Source organism: Dipodomys spectabilis, unplaced genomic scaffold (genome assembly GCF_019054845.1).
Source record: "Dipodomys spectabilis isolate Male_0828 unplaced genomic scaffold, ASM1905484v1 ptg000728l, whole genome shotgun sequence".
Classification (NCBI taxonomy): domain Eukaryota; kingdom Metazoa; phylum Chordata; class Mammalia; order Rodentia; family Heteromyidae; genus Dipodomys; species Dipodomys spectabilis.
The window spans coordinates 754,045-772,767 of record NW_024871405.1 but is presented as its reverse complement, the minus strand read 5'-3'; the positions used below and the strand labels follow the sequence as shown (position 1 = coordinate 772,767).

Here is an 18,723-nt window from a genome sequence, read left to right as displayed (position 1 = left end):
TCCAGTATTGGGGCTTGAACTCAGACCTGAGCCTGAGCTTTTCCACTCAAGGCCGGTGGTGCCCTACCACTTGAGCCACAGTTCTACTTCCAGCTTTTTGCTGGATACTTGGAGATAAGAGTCTCATAGAGGCCTGGAAAGTGGCTTAGTGGTAAAGTGCTTGCCTAGTATGCATGAAGCCCTGGGTTCTATTCCTCAGTACCACATAAACAGAAAAGGCAGGAAGTGGTGTCAAGTGATAGAGCGCTAGCCTTGAGCAAAAAGAAGCTCAGGGACAGTATCCAGGCTCTGAGTTCAAGCCCTAGCACTGGGGGGAAAAAAAAAAGAAAGAAAGAAAAAGAAAGAAAGAAGAAGAAGGAAAAAAGAAAAGAAAGAGTAGCCATACAGGCTTTCCTGCCTGGGCTGGCCTTGAACCACGATCCTCAGATCTCAGCCTCCTGAGTAGCTGGGATTCTAGGTGTGAGCCACCAGCGGCCCAGCAAAACTTTACTTAACTATGAATGGCAATGTTAAGACAAAACACAGGCCGGAAGGCCATGTCTCCACATCACTACATCTGGCAGAATTGACAAAGAGGGCCGGATAGCAACGCTCAGGCTTCACACCCTGAAGCGTTAGCAGACGCAGAGCAAGCCTCCCGAGATTCATCAGCTGCTGCAAAGGCTGAAGTTAGTGCAACACAAGTTACCTACAACTAACTGCTCACTCTCGCCCTTCAGTGCTGGTGAGGAGACGCGGGGCCTGGGGCACAGGTGCAGCCCCTGTGTGGGGTGGGAGGGTGGGAGGACTCTGGACAGAGTCATGTGTCTGAAAAGGGGTAAAGCAAGCAAAGCACTGGGCACTGTAGCTCATGCCTGTCATCCTAGCTACTCAGAGAGCGGAGATCCGAGGATCACGACTCAAAGCCAGCCCAGGCAGGAAAGTCCATGAGATTCTCATCTCCAATGAATCACCTAAAAACTGGAAGTGAAGCTGTGGCTCAAAGTGGTAGAGCTCTAGCCATGAGCAAAAAAGATCTCAGGGACAGCCCCCTGGCCCTACACTGACCAAATGAATAAAAACAAACACCAAATAAAAGAAAGCCAAAGATCAGATGGAGAGCAGTCTCTCAGGAGTGGACCTGCTCCCTGCTGGGCCTGCATTCGAGCAGCCTGAAGCCACACGTGTGTGTGTGTGGTGTGTGTGTGTGTATGATTTCATGTCCATGTGTGTCTGTGTGTATCTATAGATCTCAAGGTGTTTGTGTGTCTCTCCAGGTATGTGTGTGTTCAAGTGTGCATGTGTTTCAGTGTGTCTTTGTGCCCAGGCATACGTATGTATGTATGTGTGCACACGTGCACACATGCATACGTACAAGGTCCAAGGCTTGGCTGCCCAGCCTCCACAGCAAAGCCCTGGGGCCCGGGGTGTGGGGCAGCAGAGGCTGGGGCTAGGTGAGGCCTTTCCAGTCCAGATGAAGTAAAGCAGAAACAGAAGCTGGAATCCACCCCCGGCGGCCCTGCCCAAAACAGGTTCAACCTGAACAAGCCCTGCTCTGCCCTGAGGGAGGTGGGAGGTGGGAGGCGGGCAGTGGGGATAGGGAAAAGCCTGGCTGGGTCTGGTCTACTGGCTGCCCACCCAGGCCTACCCACGCCGTACCCTCACCCCCCCAGCCACCACCACCATCCACTCACCGCACACCACCCTGCGCTCTGCTCCTGCTTGCCTGGGCCCGGAGGCCCGCATCCCAGCTGAGCCCTGGGGCTTCCCACTGCACCCTGCTGAGCTGAGCTTCCCTGGTCCCTCCCTCCAGCTCTGCCCAGGCCCAGCACCAGGGCACAGTGCCATAGGTCTCTACCAGGGCAGCATGGGTGGTCAGCTGTGCCAGCCGCCCCTGCCTATCCCAGGCACCAGCTGCTGGGCCTCCTCCATCCTTTCCCCGGGGACTCCTGGGGGGGGAGGGGGGAAGGTCCCTGTCCCCAGGCTGAGCTGTGGCCACGCTCTGGAGCTGCCCGTGGGGGCGGCCCCAGTACCTGTGTTCCCCACTTCCTTTGGAGCCTGCAGAGCCTGAGAGTCACGGAGCTCCAGTGGGGGACAGCTATGGGGAGACACAGGGAAAACGTCCCCACTTTCCCTCTGTCCCCTCCCCACGCAGGCCCAAAGACCAGGCTGTATGTCTCCACACCCGGCCCGGCCATGTGACCTGGGGCCAGTGAATTGTCTGATCCTGGGTTTGAACTTTGCTTGACTAGCACAGAGCCCCTCCAGCCTGGCATTTGTAGTTACTTTGGAGATGGAGATTAGCAACCCTCCAGGTCCTCCTGCCTAGCTAGGATTACAGGCGTGAGCTGTGGGCACCTGGCTCTGTTTTTTGCATTTATGCCTGCCTCATCTTGAGAGAACGGGAAGCCCGGTAAGGCGGGTGTGCAGGAGGGGCCCCCTGACGCTCGGGGCACTGCACCTCGTGCGGGCAGTGACAGGGTGAGACGGGGCGTCTGACAGCTCCGTGGTGACAGCACCCCGTGGCCCGGTGTCTGACCCCCTCCTAGGAGGAGTGTAGAGGACTCACAAAGGCTAGGCCTGAAGGGTCCGTAAGTGTAGTTGTGCCTGTGTGAAGTTCAAGGCAAACCTGGGGCTGGGTGTGATGGCTCACACCTGTAATCCTAGCCGCTCTCAAGACCCCATCTTAACCCCAGCTGCTTTGGAAAGCGTTCACAGGAGGACTAAAGTCCAGGCCAGCTCAGGGAAGAAGCAAGACTGGAGCAAAAATGTGCTGGAGGCGTGGCTGAAGTAGAAAAACCCCTGCTTAGCAAGTGTGAGGCCCTGAGTACTGCAGAAAGGGGGGGAGGGGGAGGGGGAAGAGAGGGAGGAGGGGAAGGAGGCTGGCCTGTGGTGGCAGGGGTCAGGACTGGGCGTCGGCGCAGGGCAGGTCGGGAGGCCTGCCTGCTTCAGGAACGTGGGGTGTGGTGACTTGTGGCGCACAAGTGCACACATGTGCAGATCCACCAGCATGCACCCAGACTCCCGCCTTGGAGCTACTTACATCCCAATTAAAAGATGACAGAGCCACTCCTCCAGCCTCCCCAGCACCTGGAGGGGAGGGTTCTCCAGGCAAGGCCCGGGAGGGCCCCCGTCTCCCACTGCTGCCCAGGCTGGCCCTGTGTCCCTGGCAGGGACACCCTCCGTGGCCCCTTCCTTCCCCTGTGGGGAGATCTGCACCCCCAAGGCCAAGCTCAAAGACTCGTTCATCTAGCCCAACCTCATTTCCAGGCTACATGACCCCAGAGACACCGCCTGACCCCACCTCTGCCCTTCAGCCACAGAGGCGTCCGGGCTGCTGCTGGGTTTCCAGGTCCTGGCAGGCAATGGGAAGGGCAGGGCTAGGGACAGACCCTTCCCCACGGTTCTGCAGCCTGCCCGCCCTGCTCTGAAGGCCTAGGCCCTGCCACAGCCCAGCAGTGCCAAGGCCTCTCCCTCCCTCCGGGCCCTGCACCCCAGGATGAGGGCAGGGCATGGTGCCCCACAGATTGGAGCAGGAGGGTGCACAGGCCAAAGGGTAGCAAGGGCCCCTGGGCCTCGTGCCTAGGAGGTAGATGGAGGGCTGCCTTGTGCATAGGCCTGTCCTCTGTCTGTCTGTCTGTCTGTTTCCCCTCAGGGTGTGTTTTGAAGGCTGCTTAGAGGGACTTCCTAGAAAGCAATCTAGGAGCAGGCAATGTGAGGTTGGCCTAAGCTTACACTGGCACAAACTTGGCCCTGGCAGGGAGGGGCTGGGGACAATCTTTTTTGGGGGGAGGGGATGGTGAATTGGTGGCTGTCAAGAAATCTAGCAGGTGACTCAGCCAGCCCCAGCCTACCCCTCCCCCCTCTCCCCTCCCCTCTCCCTCCCCTCAGGAGGCTGGGCCACCATGCTGTACTCTGGATCTGTTCTTGAATTCACCATGGACACACACACACACACACACACACACACACACACCCCGCAGAGATGCCTGGCTCAGCCCTAGAGCTTCAGACCATGCATGGGACCCAGGGCAGCCAGGAGGAGGAGGCCCCGCTCTGGGAACCAGTCTGGATGTCTGGATGCCCACTGCCTGTGGCCTGTCCATCTGGACACACACGTGGGGTGCAATGAGGCAGGAAGGCAGCGGGACCTAGCACCCCAGCAGGGGCTGGGGGAGGGGTGCCGAGAAAGGCCAGGCCCGCTAGTCAGGCAGGAATGGACCCTCTGTTCTGCAGGGGCCCCAAGCGGCTGGCTAGTGGGCCCTGTGGCTTCTGGCTGGGGAAAGCAGGTAACTGTACAAGAGGAGAGATGGCCGGAAGAGTCTCCAGGACACCCCCCCTCTCCGCATCGCCCCCTGTGACTCAGAAAAGAGTGTGGAGCTTACCCTGCATTTTGCATACACATCTGCGAACATGCAGACACCAAAGCCACACCCGCTTTCCTACATCAGCCCGGCTCTGGCCTGGACAAAAAGGAGCCCAAGAGTCCTTTATTCCTTCCTCCCCATGGCAGTGTTACCCTGCCCCAGCCTCAGTTTCCCCATCTGGCAAGTAGGTCTCCGCCTCCTTGTCTGGCCACGAGTTACACAGCTACCAGCCCGCAGATGCCAGCTTGGGAGGGGGCAGGAGGGGGGTGTCCAGAAGGTGGGCTGGGACGGGACGGGGTACACAGAACAGCTCAGACTTTTGCCAAACCTGTTGTGCATGGCAGCCGCTGTCCCAGGGAAGCCAAGCCCATGCCAGGCCCCAGCTGCCAGCCAGCCCACAAAAGGCATTCAAATGAGAGACAAATATTTGAGGCCCCAAGATACAGCCCAGCCAGGCCCTGACATCCGCCTGGCCCTCATTTGGGTATTAATTGGATTTCACTTGGAGATTTGCATGCTTATCGATGACGGACACAGTGGTCAGCTACTGGGGGGTGGGGTGGACAGAGTCCCAGGGCTCCCAGGTAAATGCCAGGTAGAGGAGAAGGAGGGTCAGGAATCCAGGACTCCCCCCACCCAGGTAATATCAGGATAGCCAGCCAGTACCCTAGGCCAGGCCTCCTGAAAGACAAGGTCACAAGGCCACTTCCTGGATACCACAAGGACCCTGGGGACAAGTGGGGGGAGGGGGAGAGGAGAGAGAGAGGCTACCCTGTTCTACTGACCCCCAACACACCCCCAGGGACTGCCCCTCCCCCACCCAACAAGGTGCTGGGGTCCCTGTCACATGAGAGCTCAGGCAGACAGGGACCCTCCCAGGCCACGCAGTCCTGGGGACGTCCCGGAGCCTGTCCCCTCCCCCCTGGGTTCCCCCCCACATCCCCACACAGCTCAGGCAGACAGGGACCCTCCCAGGCCACGCGGTCCTGGGGACGTCCCAGAGCCTGTCCCCTCCCCCCTTCCCTCTCTGCTCCCCAGGGGTCCCAGCCATTCTGGTCCCCAGAGAGGTGTCTTCTTCAAAGCTGGGCTGGGGGGGGGGGGGTGGGGGGGGAGACAGCCCTAAAGAAAAGTCTGTAAGACTTCTTTCCAATTAACTACCAGGAAAAAAAAAAAAAGGAAAAGGAAGTAGAATTGTGGCTCAAGTGGTAGAGAATCAACCTTGGGTGAAAAATCTAAGGGACAGTGCCCAGGTCCTGAGTTCAAGCCCTAGTACCAGCACCAAAAAAAAAAAAAAAACAAAAAAAACACCAAATTAAATTAAGTGAAGTAAGCCAGGCCCAATAAAACATAGGTCCCATGGTTTCCCTTATTTGCAATAACTAGTATATGTCTGAGACAAACAGAAATGATCAGATAAGATGATGTTAAGTAAAATGAACACCAAGATAAGGACACAAGTGGTTTTTTCTTTCTTGCTATTGTTTCTATTGAATTTATAAGGTACCACGTGATTTTTTTGTTGCTTTGTATGTCCCTCCCCCATGGTATAACCCCTGTTTTCACTGTATTTGATGTTGGTATAATTTGGGGAGCAGAAGGGAAAAAACAAATTGTTTAAATAGGGATACAGGTTGAGCCATTGCAACAAGATGTACAAGACACTATGTTGAAAACGAACTTTACAATTTAGGCAGAGGATGAGGGGGGAGAATGTAGTCGTGGAGATGAGAGGGAGAGGATGGTAGGGGAAACAAAGGAAGAGGCAACGATGCTTGATAAGAAATGTACTCATTACCTTGCTCATGTGACTGTCACCCCTCTGTACAGTATTTTCACAATAAAAAACTTATTTAAAAAACGAAAAGAAGGGGGGGAGGATTGGGACTGGGGGGGAGGGGGGAGGCTGGGAAGGGATGTGAAGGATAAACAAAGGAGGAGGCTGCAAATGCTTAGTAAGAAATGTACGCATTATCCTGCCCATGTAATTGTAACCCCTCTGTACAGTATGTTCACAAATAAAATAAAATAAATTAAAAAAAAAAAGAGTTGATCCTCCTACACAGACAAATATGTACTAGTAGGTGTTATTTGTGTCATAGTTTTTCATATTAAACTTCCTTGTCGCAATAAAAAAAAAAGAAAAGAAAAGAAAAAACAAATCAACAGTATTTTTTCAACAAACCAGTGTTGAATATGGAGGGCTGGGTGTAATTTAAACCGGACGTGTGAGTGAGAGACATCCAAAGTCAAGACAGGAAGCATGGACTTGACATGTCGATTGCAACCGCTTTGTGCAGCTACTTAAAGACAACAAAATAAAGCCACATGAAAGACAAATGGAAAGGGCTGGGAAGGTGGCTCAGTGGTAGAGTGCTTGCCTTGCGTGCATGAGGCCCTGGGTTCGATTCCTCAGCACCACATAAGCAGGAAAAAAAAAAAAAAAGAAGCCAGAAATGGCGCTGTGGCTCAAGTGGTAGAGCGCTAGCCTTGAGCTGAAGAGCTGAGGGACAGCGCCCAGGCCCAGAGTTCAGGCCCCACGATTGGACCAAAAAAAAAAGACAAATGGAAAGAGACCAAGCACAGAAAAGGAGGAAAGTTTTGGCACTTTTAATGTCATGCATGGTTCTGACATTAAAAAAAAAAAACAAAACCACCAAATGTGAGTTTGTCAGCTCTACCTGGCTATGACCCAACACCTAGGCGGTGGCCTTGGGGGGAAGGAAGGTTTATTTCGGCTCTGGGTTCAGAGATTTCCGCAAGCTACACATCACCCTGGCTGTGGTGAAGGACCTGGCTCCCAACGTAGCACGGGGGGGGCGGGGGGGGGGGGTGGAGAGAGGGGAAGGGTCTGGGTCCCACCTTCTCCTTGAAGGACACGCAGCGATCTTCACTGACCATCCTTCTCCACAGCCCCAGCTGAGAGGCAGCCCTTCCGCCTCTGCCGGGACCCTGGGGTCCATGTGGGATTCCAGTCATGGTGGTGCGCTGTGTTTTCGCTCCACCTGACTCTCACAGCCATCCGGGGACCAGCGGTTGGGAGATGCTGGCGCTCAGCTCTCTCTCCAGGGTGTGCTGAGCTCCCAAGCTGGCTCCCAAGGGCCTGCTGATGAGCCAAAGCCCGAGATGGTCATCCACAGGCTCCCAGGGAAGACGTCTGGGTGAGTGAGGGCTCTGAGGTGCCTTCAGGGAGTTGCCCCAGACAGAAGGAGACCCTCCAAAGATGGCCCTGATGAGGCCTGGCTGGAACGGCTCAGATGGGGCCCAAGGTACCACTGGCCTGGCTCACAGGTCAGGCAGCATTGTCCTGGGGTTGACCGGGGTGGGGGTCCCGGGGCCCTGGGGTGCCCTTCGGCCCTCCTGTACCCTGGTGGTCATTGGATGGAGCTCCACTAGGCACTGGGCCTAGTTTATCAGGCAGAGACCTAACTAGTGCTCTTCCTCCGCTTCCTTCAGTGAGCCCAGATGCAGGACCTCAGACCAGACACAAAGCTGGGATTCGTTTGTTTGTTTGTTTAAGTGTGTGTGCCTGTGCATGTGTGCGTGTGTGTGTGTGTGTGTGTGTGTGTGTGTGTGTGTGTGTGTGTTGGTTCTTCAGCTTGAACTTGGGGCTTGGACACTGTTCCTGAGCTTTTATATTCAACGATAGCGCTCTACCACTTGAGCCACAGCTCTACTTTAGTCTTTTTTTTTCTTAATTAGAGATAAGAGTCTCAGGGACTTTTCTGCCTGGGCTGGATTTGAACTGTGATCCTCAACTCTTCAGCCTTCTGAATAGCTAGGATTACGGGTGAGAGCCACCCGTGCCTGGCTCCAGAGCTGTGTCCTGACATACTTGGAGCACAGTCACTTCATCCCAGGACCAGACAAGGCTCCACAGAGGACAACAAACAGACCAGGATGACTATAGACCACAAGTGACAGAAAGCCCTCTGGAGCGCTGGCCCAACTGTCCCCTGCCTTGCCTGCAGGTCCGGCTGGTGGCCAGACTTGACTCACTGTCAGCTGCTTCTGACCTTGGGGAGGGTCACCTAGCCTGGGACCCAGAGGTCAAAGCTGCCTGCTCTCCCCCTTCCCAGGGGCCAGGGCTCCTGGCCTGCATGGCCAGTTCCCTGCTCTGGGTCCGTCCTGTCACCTTCTGCCTGGAATCTGCTCCTAACCCCCAGGCCGGGACAAGGTCTGAAGCTCAGATCCCTTCAAAGCCCGCTGCTCCACACAGCAGGGAGGAGTTGAGTCCCTGGGCCGGGCGGGGCTGGGCCTGGGAACTAACTTGCTTCGGGTATCTAGCCCAGGATGTCTCCTGGGCCATGTTTCCTGCAGGTAGCCAGCCATTCACCAACAGGAATGAAGTCGTCCTGGGTTCGAATCCTTGTCCCCACCCTTCCCCGGCACCCAGGCTTCAGGCTCTTCAGGCAGCAGACAGCGTGACAGCTGGGGGACTTTGTCACCAGAGCAGCCACAGCCGGGGGCCCGGGTGACTCAGTGGCGCTGTCTGCAGTGTCCCTGCTTGGGTGACGAGGTGCCTGCTCACCGTGCGGCCTGTCTCCCGGCGTCAGCCCTGGGAGGACAGGAAACAGAGGTTGGAAGGCTGGTTGTGAGCATCCGAGGCTGGAGAAGGGAGGGACACTGCCTGGGTTGGGTTGTGAGTCTCTAATTCCAACCTTAACAAACCCTGAGAAAGGGCTGGGCCTGGCGGCTCACACTGATACTCCCACTACTCAGAAGGCAGAGGTGAAGAAGAGGCTCCCCTGGCCCCTCTGCAGTGGAGTGGCTGAGCCAGGAGCAGTGGCTCATGTCCATCAGTCATGCCAGACTCCCGGGGGATCACTGCCAGGTCATTCTGGGTGGGGTGGGGGATGTGAAAGCTGATTGAAACAACTAAAGCAGAAAAGCACAGGGGTGTGCCTGATAATGCTAGAGTGGCTGCCCAGCACAAGCCAGGACCTGAGTCAAAAACCAGGTACTGCAGGGCGCCGGGGGCTCACGCCTGTCATCCTGGCTACTCAAGAGGCTGAGGTCTGAGGATCACAGTTCAAAGCCAGCCTGGGCAGGAAAGTCCGAGATACTCTGCTCTCCAATAAATCACTAGAAAACCGGAAGTGGTCCTGTGGCTCAAGTGGTAGAGCACTAGGCTTGAGCAAAAGAAGCTCAGGGACAGCGCCCAGGCCCTGAGTTCCAGCCCCACGACTGGCCAAAAATAAATAAATAAATAAAGGATTCAGAATTGTAGCCAGGTGCTGGTGGCTCACCCTGAGATCTCAGAATCACTTTGGAACACAGGCCTGGCACGAAAGTCCATGGGACGCTTATCTCCAATTAACCACTGAAAAGCCCAAAGTGGTGCTGTGGCTCATGGAGCAGACTCTGTGTTCTGAGTGCCCTGACTCTGAGTTCAAACCCCAATGACACACACACACACGCATGCACACACGCGTGCACACACGCACGCACACACACATGGATGAGCCGGGACCAGTGGCTCATGCCTGTCATCCTAGCTACTCAGGAAGCTGAGATCTGTGGATCACAGTTTGTAGCCAGCCAAATCCATGGGACTCTTCTCTCTAATAAATTACTCAGAAAAAGCTAGAAGTGGCGCTGTGGCTCAAGTGGTAGAGTGCTAGCCTTGAGTGAAAAGAGCCTCAGAGATGGTGCCCCAGCTTTGAGTTCAAGTCCCAGGACTGGCAAAAAGAAAAAAAAGAAAGAGATTGTGAGCCATGGCTCTGAACTTGGGACTAGTGGGCTCCAAGGTGTGTGACTGAGACTTGCAGCCCCCCCCCCCGTGCCAGCCCCCATGCCTGCGTGGGAAGGGCAGTCTGTTCCGTGCCCTGTGCTTCCATACCCTCCAGCCCAGCACCCACGGTGGCCCTAGCGGGCGCGGGCCTCTCCCCTGCGGCTCCGTGGAGCTCAGACCCCCGTCTGTGAGGGCCTGAAGCAGTGGGCCTCACTGGGCATCCTCAGCACCAGGCCCCAAGCTGACCCTCAGGCATGGCAGGTTCCCTTGTCCTGTGGTGTCCAGACTCTGGGCACTGCTCCCAACAAGGCCTGGCCCTTATCAGACCAACCGGCCTTCCCTGAAGCCCCGGCCCCAGGCTGTGAGCAGCAGGGTGGATATCCAGGCCCGTGCTGACTCAGGGCAGAGGTCTAAGGACCAGATCCCCTGGCCAAGGGGCACCTGCCAACCTGCTTCCTGGACAGCGCACGCAGCCCTTGATGCCACCAAGGCAGGGTGATATAGACACCAACCACTCCCACCTCCCAGGGCTCCAACGGCTGCACCCCAACCGCTCCCTGCTGAAGGAAGGGGTGCCCGCGGCAGCACCCTAACGCTGCCTGGGGATCCCCTCAGCCCTTCCCACGCCCTGCAATAAAAGGGTACTTAGGGTGCAAAGGAACTTCAAAGCTGCCGAGGCCCAGAGTTAAGGGTGGGGCTGTGTAAAACCCGCCAGGGCTCTCTCAGCTGGGGGCTCAGAGGGAGGCGGTGTGGACAGCTGTCCCCAGGGCAGATTCCTGGTCTTCCCAGCTCAAGGGGTAGAGGCCGATGGTCACCACGGCCACCAGCACCTATAGCCAGCAATAGGAAAGCAGCATGGCCAGCCCCGGAAGGTACAAGCTCTCCAACAGGACCTCCCAACTATCCTCTCGGGTTAGCTGGGTGTGGGACCAGCACTGTTTGCAGGCTCAGCAAATGGCACCCCAGCTCCCCCCCCGTTACCCAGTGAGAAATAGGTAACGAGGAGCCCAAGCCCAGGGGTCCAACACACAGGCCACACGGTGCCCACACGCCAGGCCAACCGCAGCCCAGCCCCACATGGTGCGCTTGCCCACACCCCTGTACCTGTCAGTGGTCCCAAGACTTCAGCCTCCCAGCTCCCCCCCCCCCATGGCTGGACACAAATCTCACACCTGTCCGGCCCCCCTCCCCTGCACAGAGAAGTGACCACACACACACACACACACACACACACACACACACACAAGCCGGGCTGACCCCTACCTAGGAAACAGAGACAAGACTGAGGGCTAAGACATTGCTGGACCACTTGGTTATAAACAACCTTTTATAAAGTCAGTCTTTGCTCAAGGGGGTGCCCCCAGCTCCCCTCCGCATACAGGCCAGCTCAGCGGCCTGGCCCAGATGGGTGAGCCCCAGGCTGGGTTTCCGAGAAGGGGAGTCCCACTATGCACCCTGCCCGGCACGGGGGAGGGCGGCAGCGACCTCTTTATTGTGCTCCAATCTTTTTTGTACAAAAATAAGTCTTCTGTGTCCATTCGGGTCCCCCCAGCAGTCCAGCTAACGGGTGAAAAGTCCACGCTGGGCCCTTGTAAGATCCCATCTGGGCCGAGGCTGCGATTCACGCGGGCGCTGGGCACCGGGCAGTGGGGACGCGGCGAGGACGGTCCATCTGCGGCTCCCAGGCGATGGGTGCTGCGTGTCCAGGGCTGCGGGGAAGGCGGGCCGAGTTAGTGCGGGGCTCCCCGGGGCGCAGGCTGCGGTCGGGGGTGGGGGGCCCGGCGGGGCGGGGCGCCGCCCGCGGCGCAGCCCGGGTGACTCAGGGCGCACCCCGGCGATTTGCAATGCAAAGTTACCCCACCCCCGGTACCCCGACTCCGCCGGGACCCGCCGGCCGCCGAGCCCGGGGCCGGAAGTTTTGCAATCCCGGACAAACAAACGCCGATCTTGCTCGGACTTGAATTAAAAAAATAAAGGAAAGCTCTCGAAGGCGAGCGAGCGGGGTGGAAGCGACGGCCAGCCCCCCTCCCGCGCCCCCGCCTCCCCCCCGGGCCCCAGGTACCTCAGTAACCCCCTAACCAGCTGGAGAAATCCAGCAGCTCGCGCTCCGCGGGGCTCAGCTCGCCCTCGCAGCCGCTGTCGTCCGACGAGTAGGCGGAGCGCGGGGAGCCGGGGCCCGGGGAGGCCGAGGCGGCGGCGGGCGAGGCGGCGGCGGCGGCGGGCGAGGCGGCGGGCGGCCCGCGGGCGGCCGGGCCCCGCAGCCCCCCGGCCAGCGCGGCGCGCACGCCGTCGTGCTCGGCCAGCAGGCCCTGCAGCGCGCGGATGTACTCCACGGCCGAGCGCAGCGTCTCCACCTTGCTCAGCTTCTTGCTGGCGCCGCCGGGCGGCACGTGCTGCCGCAGCGCCTGGAAGCCCAGGTTCACCAGCTTCACCCGGTTGCGCTCGCGCTCGTTGCGCCGCGCCACGGCCGCCGCGCCTCCCCCGGCCTCGGCGGGGCCCGGGCGCCGCCGCCGGCTGCAACGCAACAGCTCCGGGGACGCGGATCCGCGCCGGACGGCGACGCCGGGAGCTGCGGTCCGGAGCCGGGGCAGGGCGCCGGCGTCCATCGCGCCCGCATCCACCCCGCCGGGCGCGCCCCTCGTCCCCGCGAGCCGCCGGCGAGGACCCGGGGTGGGGTGGGGACCCGAGAGACGGCGCCGCGGCCGCGCCCCGCCGAGCCCCGGGCGCGGTGTCGCCGACCGGGGATGGGGGTGGGGGACCGCCGCGGCGCTGCTCGTCCGGAGCCCCGGGACTTGGCGGCCGCGGAAGGACCGGTGGAGGGGGAGGAGGGTGGCGGGCCGCGGGCGCCGGGAAGCGTGGGGCGCTCGTGCCCCTCGCGTGCGGCCGGGCGCTCCCCGGGTCTCCCGGGCGCGGCGGCGGCCGGGCTTTAAATGTATAGCTCGCCCTCCTCCCCCGCCGCCGCCTCTCCCCGCGCCCTCCCCCGCCGCGCCCTCCCCCTCGCTCCTAAGCCGTGCGCGCGCCCTTCAGCCCCGGGCGCCATCCGCGCGTCGCGGCGGCCCCACGCTGCCAGCAGGTGCCTGGCGGCGTGCCCCGCACGGCGCTGCTCGGGGTGCGGGTGTGCGAACCCCAGCCGCCCTCGCGGGTCCCCGGACCTCCACGTGCTGTCGGGGGGGGGGGGGTCCCGGGCGTAACCCGGCCCGTAGGTCCCCGAGGTGGCGCGCGCCGTCGGGCAGGCGTGGCCTGGGGTGGGCGGTCAGCCCGGCCGTCGGGGCGAAGCGCGAGACCCTACCCTCCCCGCCCGCCCCCCGCCCCGGGGCAGAGCCGCACACCGGGCGGGCGCGGTTCCCGTCCCCGCCCCCGGGGCCCAGGGGGCGGAGCCCGAGGCCTCAGCCAATCGCGGGCCCCGTCCGCTCAGTCCGCGGAGGAAACGCGCGCCCGGCGCGTGGCGCGGGTCCCGCTCCGCCCCGGCCCGCGCACACTTGCGCCCCGTGGGGTGGGGACGACGCGTGGTGGAACTCAGACCGGGCAGGGAGGGATTCAGATTCCTGGGGGCCCTGCGCGCACCCCGAGCCCCCCCCTTCCCAGGGCCCCCCGCCTCCACCGCAGAAGGCCCTCCTCCACCCGGCGCCCCAGCCGCTCCGGTCCCCGGGAGTCGCCCCTGGTGGCTGGGCTCCACGCCCGCCTCCCTGGCCCGTCCTTCCCAAGGACAGCGACCCCTGAAGACGGCGAGTGGCCCGCAGCGGCCAGGGAGCCGCGCTGCAGAAATGTGTGAAATGCGCGGTTGCTGGAAGAGTCCGCGCCCTGCCCCTCCGTCCCGGAACCGTGCCCTCGGGGCCCAGCCAGGCCTGGCCCGTCCCCCCCCTCCCCCAGGAATGGGTGCTTCTGCGCCAAGACGGTGGATCCGGTTGGGCCAGCTGTCTGGAGCTGCCTTCTTTGTCCTGGGTGGGTCCCAGGATCCCCTTCTTCAGGGGATGCCAACCTAGCGCGAGGGTGCCCAGCACCCTGCAGGGTCCTCCTGGCTAGCCTGTCCGTCGACACCCCCCTGTGGGCAGCAGGCTGCAGACTAGCACCTGCCTGGCTGCCTGGTGGGAGACACCCCCGTGGAGCCATCCAGGTAGACATGGAGGCTGAGTTTGAATTTCCTGATGGGGCTCAGCACCCTCCCCTCTGGTCAGAGGCAAGCCCAGCCCCCGCTGAGTCTCCCATCCCCCCTCCCTGCTTCGCTTGCCAATGGCCAGGTGGAGGGCCAAGGAGCAATCCCAGAGCCCCGCCGCTGGGCCTTGGAAGTCCTTGCTGGTGTATGATTTCTCAGGACCCCGTGGATTGGCAGCCAGCTTTCTGCTAGCAGGACCACAGCTCTCTTCACCTGGGAGATCAGGGGGAAGCAGGACATCCACCAAGTGGTTCCCAGGATATTGAGAACAGATCCCATAAGAACCCTTAAGACCCAGGACTCTATGAGTTTCTTTTGAAACTCACAACCCTTCCAGAAGCCTGTGCCTGTGTTGTCTTTTATTATGAAAGTGATGTACATCAGGGTGTGGGTGGCTCACACCTGTCACCCTAGCTACTCAGGAGGCTGAGATCTGAGGATCTCAGTTCAAAGCCAGCCCAGGCAGGAAACTCTGTGAGACTCATATCTCCAATAAACCACCAGAAAACCAGAAGTAGTGCTGTGGCTCAAGTGGTAGAGAGCTCACCTTGAGCTGAAGAGCTGAGGGAAAGAGCCCAGGCCCAGAGTTCAAGTCCCACAACTGACAAAAATAAAATAAAAATAAGAATGGTGTACAGGGGGGTTACAGTTACATATCAGGTGATAAGTACATTTCTTCGTGGACAGTGACAGGCCTTCCCTTTTTTCCAGTTTTTCCCTCCCATCCCCACCCACAAGTTGTAGAGTTCATTTTCAACATAGTATCTAGTGCTCCACTTGTTCACTCTTTGTCTCTCCATGTCTATACCCCCATTACCTCCCAAAGACAGATAAAGGGACAAACAGAACAAAAAGAAGAAAATACAGCAACAAAGGAAAAAAACCTCTTGGTTCCATTTCCTGGAGTTCATTTTGATCAATATTAGTTTATAGGATCAGATGCTCACCGGCACTGTGCCTTTGTGTGTATTAAGGCTTGATCTCAAGGCCTCATGCACTTGCTTGGCTTTTCCACTCAAGATTGGCTTTCTACCTCTAGATCGACACCTCCACTTCTGACTTTGTGCTGGTTGATTGGAGATAAGAGTCTGGTGGACTTGTCTAAACTGGCTCGGCCTGGTGATCCTCAGATCTCAGCCTTCTGAATAGCTAAGATTACTAGAGTGAGTCACTAGTTCCGGGCAACAAGGAACTGAATCTCCTTGAAACAACAAAAACAAAAAAGGACCAGGTTCCGGAAGCAGGGTTGTCAAGACCATGGACAGGCAGGGACAACAGTCTTCCAGAAATGGGGGACAAGTGGAGAGCCCTACACACCCTGCTCCTCCCCCAGAGCCAGCCGTTTGGCCCAGGGGCCTGGGTGTGCTTGGTGTGTGTGGAGCTGGGGAAGGGTTACACTGACAGTAGACTGGAAAGGATGACCCTACCAGCCAGCATGGGGTATCTAAGGAAGAAGCCCTGGATAGAGGAAGAGTCTACTCTTCCCTTAGTACTGGGCCAGCGTCACTAACTCCAGTCCTATCTGACATGAAATGCTCAGTGTGTTTGTACCTTAACTATGTCCCAGGGCAAAGCCACAAGTCAGGAATACAAAAATATTCAACAACTCAGGTGCTGGTGGCTCATATCTGTCGTCCTAGCTTCTCAGGAGGCTCAGATCTTAGGATCATGGTTCAAAGCCAGCCCAGGCAGAAAAGTCGGAGATTCTTTTCTCCCATTAACCACCAAAAACCCAGAAGTGCCTTGAGCAAAAATAGCTAAGGTATAGCACCCTGCAGAGCTTTGTCATTGTGCCTTCCATTATCCAGCCCCCAGGAGCCGAGCTGGACCTGTGCAGTAGGGGCCATGGAGGGGTTTCCAGGGCCCAGCACACCTCTCTGCAGCTTCACCAATGCCCCTCAGAAAGCCTTGGGGAGGGACCACTTTCTGGGGTTCCTCTCTGAGTCTCCCTACTTTCCTTTTATGGCTTTCCTTCACTTTCAAGTAAACTTGCTCTGTCTGTTTGCTTACACACACACACACACACACACACACACACACACACACACACACACGGAGCAATTAAGCCTCAGAGAGATGGGGGGGGCCTCAGGTTCCTCCCCAGGGAGTCAGTAAGGACATTGCCTCACTCCTCCCCCCCACGTGGTGTCCTTTCTGCTGGGGTGGAGGAGGAGCTGGGAGGGATTCTAAGGAAAGCTCAGAGAGCACGTGGGTAAAGCCAGTTCTGAAGACTGTAAGGAGGGGAGCGGGGAGGGAAATGGGTAAAGCAGGTCCTCAGTTCCCAGCCTCTGGAATAGCTGGAATTACAGATGTGACCATGGTTCGAAGCCAGCCCAGGCAGGAAAGTTCATCAGACTCTTATTTCCAATGAACCAGCAAAAAGCCAGAAATGGAGCTATGGCTCAAGGGGTAGAGTGCTAGCTTTGGAGACAGCGCCCAGGCCCCAAGTTCAAGCTCCAGGACCAGCACGTGCACTTGTGCAAATACACATACAGACACAGAGCAGGCTATAAAATAAATTGTTTTTTAGAACCATTTTGGGTTCATAGAAAAGTCTGCAGGGGGCTGGAGATAGAGCTCAAGCGGTAGAGCACTTGCGCATTAAGCTTAAGGCCCTGAGTTCAATCCCTATTGACTTCACAGAAAAGACCACCATCAGGCTGGGAAGGTGGCTCAGTGGTAGAGCGCTTGCCTTGCATGTCTGAGGCCCTGGGTTCGATTCCTCAGCACCACAAAAGAAAAAAAAAGCTGGAAGTGGTGCTGTGGCTCAAGTGGTAGAGCGCTAGCCTTGAAGCTGAAGAGCTGAGAGACAGCACCCAGGCCCAGAGTTCAGGCCCCACGACTGGACCCCCCCCCCCCCAAAAAAAAGACCACCATCTCCAATAAAGCCACATTGAGGTCCTGGGGGTTGAAGAAAAAAGAAAAAGAAAGAGAGGGAGAGAGAAGGGGGGATGGAGAAAGAGAAGGAAAGAGACTACCATATTCACAATCAGAACACAGCTACGGTCTGTGGTCTGTGTATGTCAGGTATTCTGACATATACATGGTCCTCCGGCACACATCAGCCAGGCTCCTCTGATTCGAATCCCTCTGAGTTTCTACCTGGTGATGGTGTCAGATCCTGCAGCCAGGGCTCCCCTCCCCCAGGACATCCCCTCCCTTCCACCAGTGGCAGTCCCTGCTGTGACCTGTGTGTCTGACCAACTGGCCACAGGGCAGGGCCTCACAACCCCTCTCAGGCTCAGCTGGCTTTCTGCTCTTATAGTCCTCCTATGTACTGCTTCGGGTTTTTTGCTTTATTTTTAGGTTTGAGACCACTACTGGATACCTGCCACTTTCGCTCATTGGCTAGCGCTCTACCAACTGAGCCACACCTCCAACCCCTCACCTGCAAAGGAGCCTATGGGTGCCCATGGACACCAGAGGAAGAAGCGTGGGGGCGTGGCACCGAGGAGGAGCGGGGCTCCACCCACTGGAGGTGTGGGGCGTGGCTTCTGCCCCGTTGGAGGTGCAGGAGGCGTGGCTTCTGCCCTGTTGGAGGAGCAGGAGGCGTGGCTTCTGCCCCGTTGGAGGCGCAGGGGGCGTGGCACCGGGAAGGGGCGGGGCACTGGGAAGGGGAAGAGCCTCCCTCCTCTCCTGGCACCGCCTAGGATCTGCTGTCAGGAGCTTTCTCAGCAGGCTTTGGGGTTTTCGGGGGTCTTTTTGTGGTAGGCATGCAGGATCGCACCGCAAGGCACCTGGAAGAGTCGGCTGGAGTTCTTCCTGCGGGAGGCTTGCTCCCCCCAGTAACCCACGCAGGCCCGCAGGCGTCTTCACAGGCAAGCGAGGACCCAGGGCTCCCCATTGATTTAGCTGGGGCCAAGTTCGTGTGGCTTTGCTGCCACTGGCTGGTTTTTGCTTCGATCTTGTGTTGAAACTAATCTTAATTCATCAATCATTGGATGATGCAAGGAAGGAGAGAAGAGGGCCCGAGGTAAGAAAATCTTATCGTGGATGTGCGTGCGCACGCGCGCACACACGCACACACACACACACACACACACACACACACTCACTATCCTGGGGACAAAGGCAGAGGCAAGACAGGGCCCATCTATGGTCCGCACTTGTGCCGGGGTTCCCGGCCTGTGATTCCTGAGGACCAGGGCTGCCCTCTAGAGGGAGCTGGCCACCCTTCCACAGTGCCCAGAAAAAATGGGCGGGGCAGCAGCTCCCTCCATAGGACATCCCCTTGCAGATGTAAAGGCGTTTTCTGGGCAGGGTAGCTGGCCCTGCTGCCAAGCACAGGGAAGGGTCAGGGGTCAGCCCAGCTTCCTGAGGGCACAACCTGTGCTGTGAGGTTTCCGCTTTAGACAGATTCCTTCCTTTTCTCAGGAAAAGCAGCGTCTGAACTCTGGAAGTTCACTGGACACAGAGGTGCTGGGGCTTGGGGACAGCAGTGTCAGAGCCACCTCTTCCCCAGGGGCCTCGAGGGAGGAGGAGTGGACCAGATG

General features: G+C 58.5%; 1 protein-coding gene across 1 annotated transcript; it reads right to left on the bottom strand.

Moving 5' to 3' along the window:
* Positions 1-11,390: 11,390 nt before the first annotated feature.
* Positions 11,391-12,695, bottom strand: Ascl2 (achaete-scute family bHLH transcription factor 2). The gene is made up of 2 exons (XM_042672619.1): positions 12,140-12,695; positions 11,391-11,786 (listed from the first exon to the last, which is right to left on the bottom strand). The coding sequence occupies exon 1, from the start codon at positions 12,681-12,683 to the stop codon at positions 12,141-12,143; it is 543 nt and encodes a 180-aa protein (XP_042528553.1). The 5' UTR covers positions 12,684-12,695; the 3' UTR covers positions 11,391-11,786; position 12,140.
* Between the last annotated feature and the right edge of the window lie 6,028 nt (positions 12,696-18,723).

Coding starts and splice junctions, on each gene's coding strand:
- Ascl2 (XM_042672619.1), bottom strand. CDS start 12,683: ATGGACGCCGGCGCCCTGCCCCGGCTCCGGACCGCAGCTCCCGGCGTC.